This window comes from Myotis myotis, unplaced genomic scaffold, assembly GCF_014108235.1.
Source record: "Myotis myotis isolate mMyoMyo1 unplaced genomic scaffold, mMyoMyo1.p scaffold_m19_p_12, whole genome shotgun sequence".
Classification (NCBI taxonomy): Eukaryota; Metazoa; Chordata; class Mammalia; order Chiroptera; family Vespertilionidae; genus Myotis; species Myotis myotis.
The window spans coordinates 260,265-272,036 of record NW_023416316.1 but is presented as its reverse complement, the minus strand read 5'-3'; the positions used below and the strand labels follow the sequence as shown (position 1 = coordinate 272,036).

The window sequence follows — 11,772 nt, the reverse complement described above, 5'->3', positions numbered from 1 at the left end:
GCGCGCGGGCGGGGGCGGCGGGGGGGCGCGCGCGGGCGGCGGGCGGGGCGGGAAGCCGGGCGGGGCGGCGGCGCTGCGCCGAGTTCGCGCCCGTCGCGGGCCCCCCGCCGCCCCCCCGCCGGCGCCGCAGCGGTCGGAGCGGGGCGCGGGCGCGCGCGGCGGGGGCGCGGGCGCGGGCGCGCGGCGGCGGCGCGCAGCGCAAGTAGTTTACATTGTTGGGCGACTTTTGCAACAACTCGCCGCGCCGCGGCCTCCGCGCGCCGCCGCCGCCCCGCCGCCGCCGGCTCCCGCCGCCCGGGCCCGGCCGGCCGCGCCGGGGGCCGCCGCGCTCGCCGCTGCCGCCGAGCCGCCGCCGACATGGACACCAAACATTTCCTGCCGCTCGGTGAGTGCTCGCGGGCCGGCGGGCGGCGGCGGGGGCGCGTGCTCGCCGCGCGCGGGGCGCCCCCCGCCCGGCCTCCGCGGAGTTGGGGCGCCGGGCCCGGGGCGGGGGGCCGGGCAACTTTTACCCGCGCGCCGGGCAGGGAGGGCGCGCGGGCGGCGGGCGCCGGGCCGCCCCGGGGTCGCGGAGCGGGAGGGCGGCGGGCCCGCGGGGCCGGGGGCTGCGGCTCGGCCGGGACGGCTTGTGCCCCCGGCCTGGCAGCGCCCGGCGGCCCGGTGCCCGGCTCCAGGCGGCGGCGCAGGGGCCGGGCCGGGCGGGAGGAGCAACTTGTGCGCTCGCCGCCTCCGGCGCCCTGGGATCGGGACGGCTTCCGCGCCTCGCCCGGCCGCCCGGTCCAGCAGGCCGCCGGCGGGGACGCCGGGACCCTCCGCCCCACAGCGGCCCGGCGCGGGGGGCCGGGAACGGCCAGCCGGGGAGTGCCCGGTCCCGGCGTGGGGGCCCCTCGCCCTGGGCACTCGGGGTGCCCCCCGGGCCTTCTCCGGGCTGGCCCTGCACTTGGAGGAGGACGCCCCGGCGGTGCGGAGGGTCAGCTCGCCTGTCCTCCTGCTGCCACCCCGCTCGGTGGCTTCCTGGCCACTGACCGCCCTCCAACTCCAGGCTGGGACCCTCCTGGGAGCAGGAGGGGGCAGAGCCAGGCGCCCCGAGCTGTTGCCTCCCCAGGTTTGGGGAGCCAGCGAGGGGAGGGGCGGGCAGGCGCTGGGAGACTTTATAAATGAGCACCGGGAAGGGTATTCATTCGGCGGTGGGGCCAGCAGCCAGGCTGTCAGGCTGGTGAAGGATTTGTCCTGAATGGAAATTAAAACAGCTGATTCTGAGTGAAACCCCACGGTCACCCCCCCCCCCATTGGCTCCTTCTCTGCAGCCTGGGGTGCAGTCTGGCCACTGGGCTGCTGGTCAGAACCTGGCGGCTGCAGGGCCCTTGGACACTGGGAGCTGCCCCAGGGTGACGGCCAAGGGTCTGAGCACGGGGCCCCACGGGGTCGGCTGCAGGCCACGGCGAGGGCTCCGCGTGTGTCAGATCCAAGACTCCCTCCCTGACTCTGTATGACGAGGACCTGGGCTCCCCCTCAGCCCCGGGGTCGGGTGGGCACGCGTGCCCATTTCACAGATGGGAAATCTGGCTGGGAAAGGTGGAGGCCGCAGGCTACAGACCCCCGTGTGGCAGGGGCGTGTGGAGCAGGGAAGAGAGCTGAGGTGTTTGTGACCTGCTGTCCCGCCTGGCGTGGGGCTGGCGGGCTCCCGTGTGGGCGACATCTCCTTTTCCCCATTAAAGCTTTGCATGCGCATGCACACACACACACACACACGCACACACACGTACACACACGCACACACAGAGCGAGGCTCTCCCAGAGGATCCTTTTGGGACAAGAAGGCTCAGCTCCATGGTGTCCTCCCACCCCCGCGTGGCAGGGCCCTGGGAACGGGGAGCGGGACAGGCCCCTGTCCCTGACGTCCTGGAGCTGGCGCAGGTGGGGCCCAGGTTGCAGGTGACGGTGCCAGCGTCCCCGTGAGGAGCAGAGGTCGTGCCTCGGAGCCACTGCCCAGGACCCTGGATGGATGCCCCCCACCGCCAGGAGGCTGCAGGCTTCTCCCAAGTCCGCCGTGGCTTCCGGCAGCCCACACACCCAGGCCTGAGCGGGGGACCTGGGCTGATGACATTTTATTTTTTCCTGAGCTTGTGACCAGCACTGAAGTCCAGAGGAGTTGAAGGTCCACTTAAGCGGCTGGCGGCCTGAGCCCTTGGTCAGCACGGCCCAACCCCTCCGGGGGGGCGGGGGGAGGCGGAGGCCTGCCCCTTGCCGCCCCTCCAGTTGTCTGGCCACTTTCAGGGCCTCGGGCCCAAGGGCTTCCTCCTCCCGGCGCCGTGGGGCTTGGTGGCTGCTGTGGGGCACTGGCCCTCACCCGCCCGGAGCCTCCCAGCTGCTGCCTGCGGAGCCATCTGGTGAGGGTAGGAATGAGCCCCCAGGTGCAGGCCTGGAGGCCGAGTGACCCTCCCCAGGCACCCCTGCTGGCTGCCCCTGCTGCCCAGGCCGGCCAGTGGCCCGCACCCTTCGGCGGGCGAGGCTGTGCTGCCATCAGCCTGGACAGTGGGGCTGGACGACAGCCTGGACCGGGTGTCTGGGATCTGGGACCACACCAGACCCTCTTGGCAGCTAGTGACCCCTTTGCCCGTGGAGGAGGGGTGGCCGTAGCAGAGCGGCAGACACACTGGCCACCCTCTCGGGGGCTCTTCGGGACCCGGGCGAGCTTGGAGTCCTGGTGAGGGGCTTCTGGTAACATCAGAGCCTTCGGGACCCAAAATAGAGCACGTTCCGGGGCCTCCCGAAATAACAGGGTCACATGACTCTCGGGAGGCCGGGCTGGCGTCCGCCTGCCCGGGCAGCTCTGCCTCGCCTGGGCACTGCCGACTGTTGGGGCGTTTGTTTTGGTGAACTCCAGAGGGGCCTCTGTTTGTTGACGGGGAAGCGTCAGGGTGAGAAAAACAGCTCTCAGATGTGGCCGGACTGTGGCCGTGGCCTTGCCGACTTGCATCCTTCCCCGGAGCTGGCTGTCGGCCTGGACCCAGCGTGCAGCCCCGACCCCCTCTGCCAGGACATGGGTGGGACCAGCCGGGGCCCCCAGGATGGGCCGGCGCCCTGAGCCAGGGTGAGGCGGCTCCACCAGCTCTTCCGGCTGCGCCTGTCCTTCAGGGCCTGTGGGAGGCGGCACCTCCTCCAGGAAGCCCTCTGCCTGCTCCGCCTGGGCACCCACCCCACCCCCTCTGGCTCTGGGGGCAGTTTCGGTTGGTGGTCTTCGTTTCCTCTCCTGGGAAAGGAGGCCTGGGGGCGGGTGGTTGTGGAATTACTGTGCGGGCTCAGGCTGGTGCCCTGGGGCGGCCCCCTGCCCGGGCAGGCTGAGTGTGCAGGCTGGGGCTGCGGCCCCAGGAGAGGGGCCCCCGGGGGAGTCTGGCAGGACGGACTGGAGCTCAAAGAAGGGGCCTGGGGGTGGCGGTGGGGGGATGCCTGCCAGAGCACTGGGAGCTGCCTGCAGGGTCTTACGTTTGTGGCTGTGTGGGCTCTTTCCACGGTGGGCGTGTCAGGGCCGAGGCCCTAGCTGCGCGCCACCGTCCTTCGGGGTAAGAGGGGTCCTTCCCTGCGGCGCCCGCAGCGGCAGCGGCGGCGGCTGGGCTCGGAGGACAGAGCAGAGTCCGCCCGCCCGCCCGCCCGCCCGCTGCCTCAGGCCAGGGCTCCGCAAGCCGGGACCTGCCCTCTTCCCTTCTCCGCGGCTCCCAGTGTGGGGTTCACAGCCGCCTCCTCTGGCCAGGCCTTGAGGTGCCCATTAGCTGGTCTATTTCCATGGGAACGGGCCATTGGCGAGGCCAGGGATGGGCAGGGGCCTCCAGCCTGACTGTCTGGACTGTGGGGCTGACATCTGTTTGGGGATCACCCTCCAGACCTTTGCCCCGATGTTTGTTAAGCAGGTCGATTTCAGGGATGCTGGGGAGGGGTGGGGAGAGGGCGTGCCTGTACCCCCCGCCCCCTCCCTTCCCTGCTTGCACCCCCTCACCCCCTCCCTTGCCTGACTGCACCCCCGCCCCGCCTTCCCTGCTTACAGCATTCACACCTGCAGCTCCAACCTTAACTTTTCCTCTCCTCCCCCACCCCCTCCCCTCCCCCCTCCCCCCTCCCATGCAGGCCCCGTGTCACTTGCTCCCCTACCCGCTGGCTCTGGAAGGATGTGGCCATCCCTTGGGGGGACCCCGGGAGCTATACCTTCCTGGGGCCAGGTCACCAGGGGTCCTCCCCTCTGTCCTTGCTGCCCTGTGTGTGGCCTCTCCGAGCCGCCCTGTCCATCTGTAACGTGGACGCACGTCTGGGCTCTTCCGGGGCCCGGGCAGCAGCGGGTTTACCCAGGGGCCTGTCTACCTCTGATCCTGCCTGGGCCGGGGCCGGGCCAGGGCCGGGCCAGGGCGGGGCCGGGCCTGAGTGTTGGACCAAAACAGAACCCCGAAGCAGGGTGATGGCTGGTGCCCCGGCGTGTGCGCAGCAGCTGCGGGAACAGGGCTGCCCGTGTCCTCCCCGCCGGGTCCCCGCACGGGCTCCCCGAGGCCCACAGGAGGCAGGGGGGACCGGGACCCGCGTGCACACCCACCCGAGCCTGGTGCGCCACTCAGAGCCGTCGTGCCCGGCGCCTCCCAGACGGGAAAATTGCGCCCTAGAGTTACAGAGCGATTGCCTGGCTTAGCAGCCGAACGCGCGTGAAATGGAGCAGAAAGCTTCGTGACCCGGGCCTGGCCGGTGCAGGGAATGTGCGGTGCGCACACGCAGGCAGGGCCTGGGTTGCAGGCTCGCACGTGCTCACACCCTCCCGCTCAGCCACCCTGCCTGCAGCTCCGTCCTGCACTGTTGTGTGTCCCTGAGACCCTATGTCCCCGTGTCTGTGTCCCTATGACCCCATGTCCTGTGACTCTGTGTCCCTGTGTCTGTGTTCCTATGACCCTGTGTCCCTGTGTCTGTTTGTCCCCGTGACTGTTGTCCCTGTGTCCGTGTGCCCTGTGTGAGGTGGCTGCTCGGGCCTGAGTCCCCGTGGAGATCTGGACGGGTCTCCCCGGCTCCTGCCGGTCCCGTTCCTGCCCCCCAGTTCGGGGCCGGCGCTGCCCCTTCGAGGTGCTGATGCTCCACCCGCCGCACCTGCTGGTGCCTGGGACTGGGCTCCAGGGCCTCGTGGAGGTTTCCTGGGGATGTGCCCCGTGAGCAGGTGGGGACGGAGCCCGTCCTGGCCTCTGTGCTGAGCCCGGGTCCCTGGGTGCTGCCTGCGTTTCTCAGCACATTGAGTTCCCCGTCTGGGGGCCCTGAGCGCCCGCTGAGCAGGGCCTGTCCGGGCGGGGTTGCTGCTCCCCAGCCCTGCCGACCCGCAGGCAGCACCCCCTGAAGCTGCCGCCCGCTGGGTCCCTGGGTCTCAGGCCCTGGGGTGAGCGAGCGTTGTGCTCTGTGGAGCGTTGAGGGGGAGGTTCCCCCCGTCTGTTCTGCCCTCTTCGCCCCTTGAAGGCGCTGGAGACTGGAGACCCTCGGCCCCCGTCCGGGTCCTGGGTTGGGTGGGGTGCGTGGGGTCTGCTGAGGGCTGGAGAGCCGTGGGCTGGGAAGCAGCCAGAGCCTGAGGCCCCGTGGCCTGTGCCCACCTCACCCCACCCCGGGGCAGCTGTCTGGAAGCAATTGCCCAAGGCACCTGGTAGTGGTGGGGGTTGGGCAAGGACGGTCACACGGGTTCCCAAGGCAGGGTGAGGCCTTGGTTATACTGTGGTCTCCACCCCAACACACATGTACACACGTGCACACAAATACCCACATGCCAGCATGAACACACGTGCACACATACAGTGCACATACAAACACACGGACATGCACACACATTCACACACACGATCACACAAACACACGAGCACACATGTCCACACATGATCACAAACATGAACACGCACAGATGTGCGAACATGCATGCACACAAATGAGTACACAGACGTGCTTACACACATGTACACACACGGCCACAAATGTGAACACACAGAGGCACGCATGCGCACACACATGTCCACACATGCCCACGCCCAGCCTTTGTAGACGATCCCAACCGTCTTGACAACTTGGTCCTCGGCAGGAGCCAGGTTTGCCGGCTGGTTCACGCCGCACGGCGCCCGGGGCTCGCCTGCCGGTGCTGGCCGGTCCTGCGTCCCGAGATGGGTGTGGGGAGTGGAGGCGTGGGGAGGGCTCCGGTTGGAGCGGTGCTGGTGGTGCTGGTGGTGCTGGTTCAGGCTCGGAGGCGAGGCAGAGTTGCAACAGGTGGTGGGGGGGGGCCTCCCTGTGGCAGGGGCAGCGGAGACAAAGGCCAGAGGCTGCGGCGGCTGCAGTGGGAGAGGTGACGACGTGTGAGAGGAGAGGAGGCTGGAGAGAGACGCATCGCGCAGATGGGGCCCTGGGGCCGGGTCAGGTGTGTGGGGTCTGGGCCGCGGTGCTGAGGGCATAGCCATGTTCCTGGTTGGAGTGAGGCCTCCCGCTCTGGGCAGAGGGTGGGCTGGAGGCGGGCGGGGGCTGGAAGCAGGAGGGTCCCAGGAGGCTTGGAGCCTGACATGGCAGGTGCCCTGAGTGGCCTGCTCCCCCTCATGCTGCTGGGAGGGGAGACTGCGCGTGGCTTCCCGGCTGGGCATCTCCGCCTTCCCTGAGCAGGAGTCTGCGGGGACCCCACCGGCCCTGGCTGTCGTCGGTGGAGAGATGCTCCCCAGCCCCCACGCCCCCTGGTGATGGGATGTCCCGGGGCCTCTGCACGCCAGCGGCCTCAGTGCTGGGCCTGGGGACTGGGCAAGGCTGATGGGCCTGGGAGGACATGCCAGGCCAGGCCCTGGCCGTGTGGGGAGGACAGGCTGTCCTCGGGGCCAGGCAGTTGGGCCTGCTGGGCCAGGGCAGGGATCTGCAGGCCGTGGTGGGACTGACCTTGGGGGATGGGACATGGGGGGCCCTTGCGGGACCAAACCACTCAGGGCCTCGCTGTGTGCCATTTCCTCGGCCTTGGCTGGCCCTCGGCTGGAGTTCCCGAGCCGGGTGGCCCGAGCTTCTGAGCCGAGGACGGGCATGCAAAGGGGGCCCTCACGCGGCTCCTGGGCCGACCTGAGCCTGGCCTTGGCCTCCCCGCCTCCCTGGGCTCGTTTGACCAACTGTGGTCTCCAGCTGTGCCTCAGTTTCCCTGACTGTGCCCCGGGCCCGGGGCTGGCGGTGATGGGCCTCAGCAGCGTTGGGCCGCGTCCTGATCTGGCGCCTCCAGCGCCGAGGGGAGGGGAGAGCGAGTTGGGCCTGGGCCAGGCGGTGTGTAAGCCCTCGGTGCGAGTGGATCCACCCCGCGGAGTTCAAAGCCGCCCCGTGTGGGCTCCGGCTGTAATGAGGTTACTGATTCAACAGGCTTCCTGGTGCTGCCGCCCGGACGGGGAGGCTGGGAGCCCCGGGGAGGGATCTAAGTGTCTGTAATTGACCAATTTAGCTTCAGAGTCCGCACTGGCCCCAGGCAGGGGTCAGGGTGACAGGCCCAGGTGGCCGCTGTGGCTGCACTGGGCTCCCCTGGACGGCCGGGCCCTGAGTCTCCGCCGCCTGCCCCTCTCGCCTGCGCTGGATCCGTGGAAGCCTGGCTCTCCCGTCTGTGCGTGGGGATGGGGGGGCGAATGCCGGCACGGTGTGGGCCTGGTGCAGGCTGTGGTCCCAGCCCCGCCGTCAGACCCGCTGGCCCCTTGCCGTTTCCTCGTGGGCCGGTCGCCCTGCTCGCGGGGATGAGCTGCCGGCACACGGAGGCCTCGGGCCGGCCAGGGAGCGCGGCGGTGTGGTCAGCGTGGGCTCAGGACGCGCGGCCGCCCACCCGCCTCCTCTCGTTTCCGAGGCTTCCCCAGGGCAGGGCCGGCCGGGCAGCCCTGCAGCCGCCAGCACGGGCGTCCGGGAGTGGAGACCCCACGACTGAGGGTCCGGCCCCGCCCCAGCCAGGCCAGCCTTCGGGCCTGGGCGTGGACGGCGCGGGTCAGTGGCTCGGCTCCCCGAGGACCGGCCCACAGGCGTTTTGGGGACGAGGCTTCACTCGGGGACTGAGTGACGGGCGCCAGGTGTCCTTGCCGGGAGGACCTGGAGTGCCAGCCGGGGCCGAGCCGCGATGAGTGGACCCCCCGGGACCCAGTTTCCAGAGTGGCTTTGGGGTGCCCTCGGCTGAGGCTGTTGTTGCTGCTTTGGGAGTGGTTTGTGCCTTTGAGCTGGGAGGTCCCTGGGTCCCTGGGCCCTGCCCCGTTCCCGTGGGAGGCGGTCACCCACCCCCAGCAGGGGTGCAGCCTGCGGCTGGCGCGGGCGGCCCAGGCCTGCCCTCCGACCAGCTTGCTGCGGGCACTTCCCTTCTCCCTCTGGGCTCAGTCTCCCCAGGCCCTCTGGCTGCCAGACGCCTGCCTTTCCCTCCTGGCACCTTGGCCTTGTTCCCACGAGCTGGTGGCTGGTTGGGATGACAGAGTTGGGGGCCAGTTCCTCAGGAAATGGCTCTGTTCCCACCTCTGTTGAGGGCGCAGGGCCTGGCTGGGGGGCGAGGGAGCCCCGGGCTCTGAGTTGGCTGGGGTGGGCACCTGGTCACGCCGGCTGGGCCTGGCTCCAGTTGCGGGGTGAGCAGTGTGTGATGGGAAGTAGCGAACCTGACTTCCTGGGCTGCAGGGGGCGGTGGGGTCATCATGTTGGCCACCCCCAGACCCTCCTCTCCTTCGTCTCTGACTCTCCCTGCGTGCCCCCCCCCCCCCCAGGTGGAGGCCAGGCCTCTGCTCAGTGCCCGTGGCCCCGTAGCCTCTCCTGCCACATCGAGCACCACACGGGCCTCTCCCTGGCTTTCTTGTGTTTAACGTTCGCCGGCAGCAGGGGCTGCCCTGTGTGGTGAGTGGCTGCCAGCTCCGAGTTGGGGGCCAGCAGATTCCACCTGCCTGGGCCTCAGTTGCCTCATCCGTAAAGTGTCTGGGAAGTCAGGGAGGCTTCAAGGAGGAGGTGGTGTTGTAGATGGGTTTTGAGGGATGAATAGGAGTTTGTTGAGTGGTCTGTCAAAGGGAATCAGGCAGAGAGAATGGGTGGACCCTTTCCAGGGAGTTCTGACCCAAACCAAGGGTGTGGAGAGGGGACGCCCATGTGGCTGCGGGTCGGGTCCTTCCTGGAGGATTTCAGAAGGACCCCATCGCAGGGCCAGGCTCCTCCCCTTGCTGGCTGGGTTACAGGCCTGTGCTGGTGAGGAGCCATGTGAGCGGGGGTGTGGTCAGCTGGTCTGGGAATCATTAACCGTGGGAGGAGGTGGGGCTGGGAGTGGGCCTGCCGGGACCTGGAGCCCCCTGAGTCGGCCCCCTGCTGCCTGGTGTCCCCTCTACCTCCTGGGCCCTGGAACGTCCTGGCCTAGAGCATGACCCCCGCTGGCCCCCCGCGTGTTGTGACCCCAGCTCGGATCCCTGGCGCCTGGGGTGAGTGCCGTTGTCAGGCCCCTTCTCCACCCGTCTGTCCGCACCCCCCTCGGTGCCCCCTGCCTGCTCCACGGGCAGCCACAGCCGTCACTGGCCCAGGAGTCTCCTGCATGTGCTGGTCTGTCTGGTGGCCGCTCCCCCTCTCCCCGCCGGGATCCAGGAAAACAGCTCTGATGGGGGGCAGAGTCCAGGGAGGTGTGCAGCGCCCCGCCCCGCCGGCTCCTGGACTTTCTGCCCAGGATCAAGGTCGGGAGGACTGGGAGGTGGGGCTTTAGGCGCTGGGTGCCTGGCCACTCTGGGCTCAGCCGTGGGGAGGTGGGCCACGCTGGAGGCAGGGCAGTGCTGGCTGTGGCCTTCCTGGGCCAGCTGGGGGGGCAGGGGTGGCGGGGAGGGGAGCAGGGCTCCCTGGCACAGGGTCAGGGCAGCAGCCCACTTCCCCCTGAGGCTGGGGCCCCAGGTGCTGGGCGAGGGGTGCACGCTCAAGGTTTGCCTGGTGGGCGTCGTGCCTTCCTGGCTGCTGGCTGGTTTCCTCGTGTGCACATGGAAGGAGGGATGCTGGGCCGAGGTCGGGGTTGGGGGGAGGAGGCCTTGCTGCATCAGGACCCGGGTGACCTGCTCATGGGCGAGGGCCCGGGACCTCAGCCCCTGCTCACGGATGGGGTTGGCCCCGAGGTCTCGTTTGCCAAACCCACAGCGCCAGGCGCTGTGCCAGCCCCGTGACATGTTTGTTGAGTGAATTCACGTTCCCTGCAGACCCCCCCCCCCCCCCCCCCGAGCCTCTGTTTCAGAAACGCCGTGGGGGTGAGCCCATCCCTTGCTGGGGGTCTGGCCCAGCTTTCAGGGGCGGGCAGTCCTGCTGCGTGCGTAGCTGGTGCCGATTCCTGGGACCTGCCCTAGGGGACCCCGGGCCAGTGCTCGATGCTGGGGTCCTGGGAGCCCTCAGGGAGCAGTCGGGGCTGTGATTGTGTGTGTTCCTGTCCACGGGTGAGCCCCTACCCTTGGCCCTGCTTGCTTTAGACGCCCCTGCCACCCGCCCCTGCCACCCGCCCCTGCTACCCGCCCCTGCCACCCGCCCCTGCCGCCCGCTGCTGGGCAGGCCCCGGGGGGACTCACTGCCCTCACCGTAAACGACTGTTTCCTTCCTGAACGACCTGGCTTCCTTCCTCTGCTGCGAGGCGCACGCTGTTGGCTGGTGGGTGGGGGATCAAGGCTTAGCCGAAATGTCAGGGCACCTCCTCTCTGCTGGCTGTCCGTCCGTCCATCCATCCATCCATCCATCTCACCTATATGCTCACTGTCTATCCATCCATCCATCTCACCTATCTGCTCACTGTCCGTCCGTCCATCCATCCATCCCTCTTGACGAGCTGTCTGTCCACAGATGGCTGGCTCCTGCTGGCCGCTGGGGAGGCAGAGTTGAGTGAGGCCCAGGCCCCCAAGGGGTGAGCGGTGCTTGGGGTCAAGACAGTGCATCACTTGGGTCAGATTTTTAAAACTCTGTTGGGCCTCAGCTTTCCTGTCTGCGAAGTGGGCTGGTAACGTGTCAGGGCAGACCGCCCGGAGCGAGTGTGGAGCTGAGCGTGACAGTGCGATGTCATTTCTGCCCCTGACTCCACACGTGGTGAAGGAGTGACTTCTGCTTGCCCTGTGTTCAGGGGCTTGGGCTTTCTGAATTGGGTCTTGAAGGATGCATAGGAGTTCTACCGGGAGCTGCGTGTGGCGCCAGAGGCCTCTGGGCAGAGCTCCATGAGGCTGCCTGTGCAGCGGGGGTGGAGCCAGGGAAGAAAGGAGAGTGAGGAGAAGGCTCAGACCCCTGGCTCCGGGGCGGGGGTGGGGGTGGGGGGTGGGGGGGATGGGGGCTGTGGGGTTGGTCAGCTGCAGGAGGCTGGGAGGGTGGCGTGGCCTGGGCTGGGGAGAAGGCTCTGCTGTCTGTGAGAAGTGGGGGCCAGAGGGCGATAGCGGGAGGGGCCCCGGGGCCTTTGGCCTGAGCGCCTGGGCAGACTGCGCCCCTTTTACCATATGAGGCAAATGGTAGCGAGCGGGTGTGGGGCGGTCAGGACTTGGCTGTGGTAGCTCTGGCCCCTGGAAGAGGTCGGGTGGGCAGCCGGAGTGGGGCCGGCGTTCGGGGGAGAGACCTGGCTGGGCTGTGACGTGCCCCAGGTGGCGGGAAAGCCTGGCGACCCCAGGGAGCTGTGGGGCAGCCGGTGCGGACCCCCGTGAGGGGGCCCCTTCCCGGCCGTCTGGGGAGGCAGGACCCCCACTCCAGCTTCCCCTGCACTTCTCAGGGTCTTGGTGGTGGGGCCGCCGGCCTTGCTCCCTCTGCTGGGAGTCTGTGCCCGCGTCCTGG

At 69.1% G+C, this 11,772-nt stretch overlaps 1 protein-coding gene across 1 annotated transcript in view; it reads left to right on the top strand.

Moving 5' to 3' along the window:
• Nucleotides 1-238: 238 nt before the first annotated feature.
• The window catches only part of RXRA (retinoid X receptor alpha), a 79,440-nt gene continuing 67,906 nt past the window's right edge, over nucleotides 239-11,772 (top strand). The window contains exon 1 of the mRNA XM_036329172.1: nucleotides 239-385. Coding sequence (XP_036185065.1) covers nucleotides 358-385 — 28 coding nt within the window. The 5' untranslated portion in view covers nucleotides 239-357. The remainder of the gene's footprint in view (nucleotides 386-11,772) is intronic.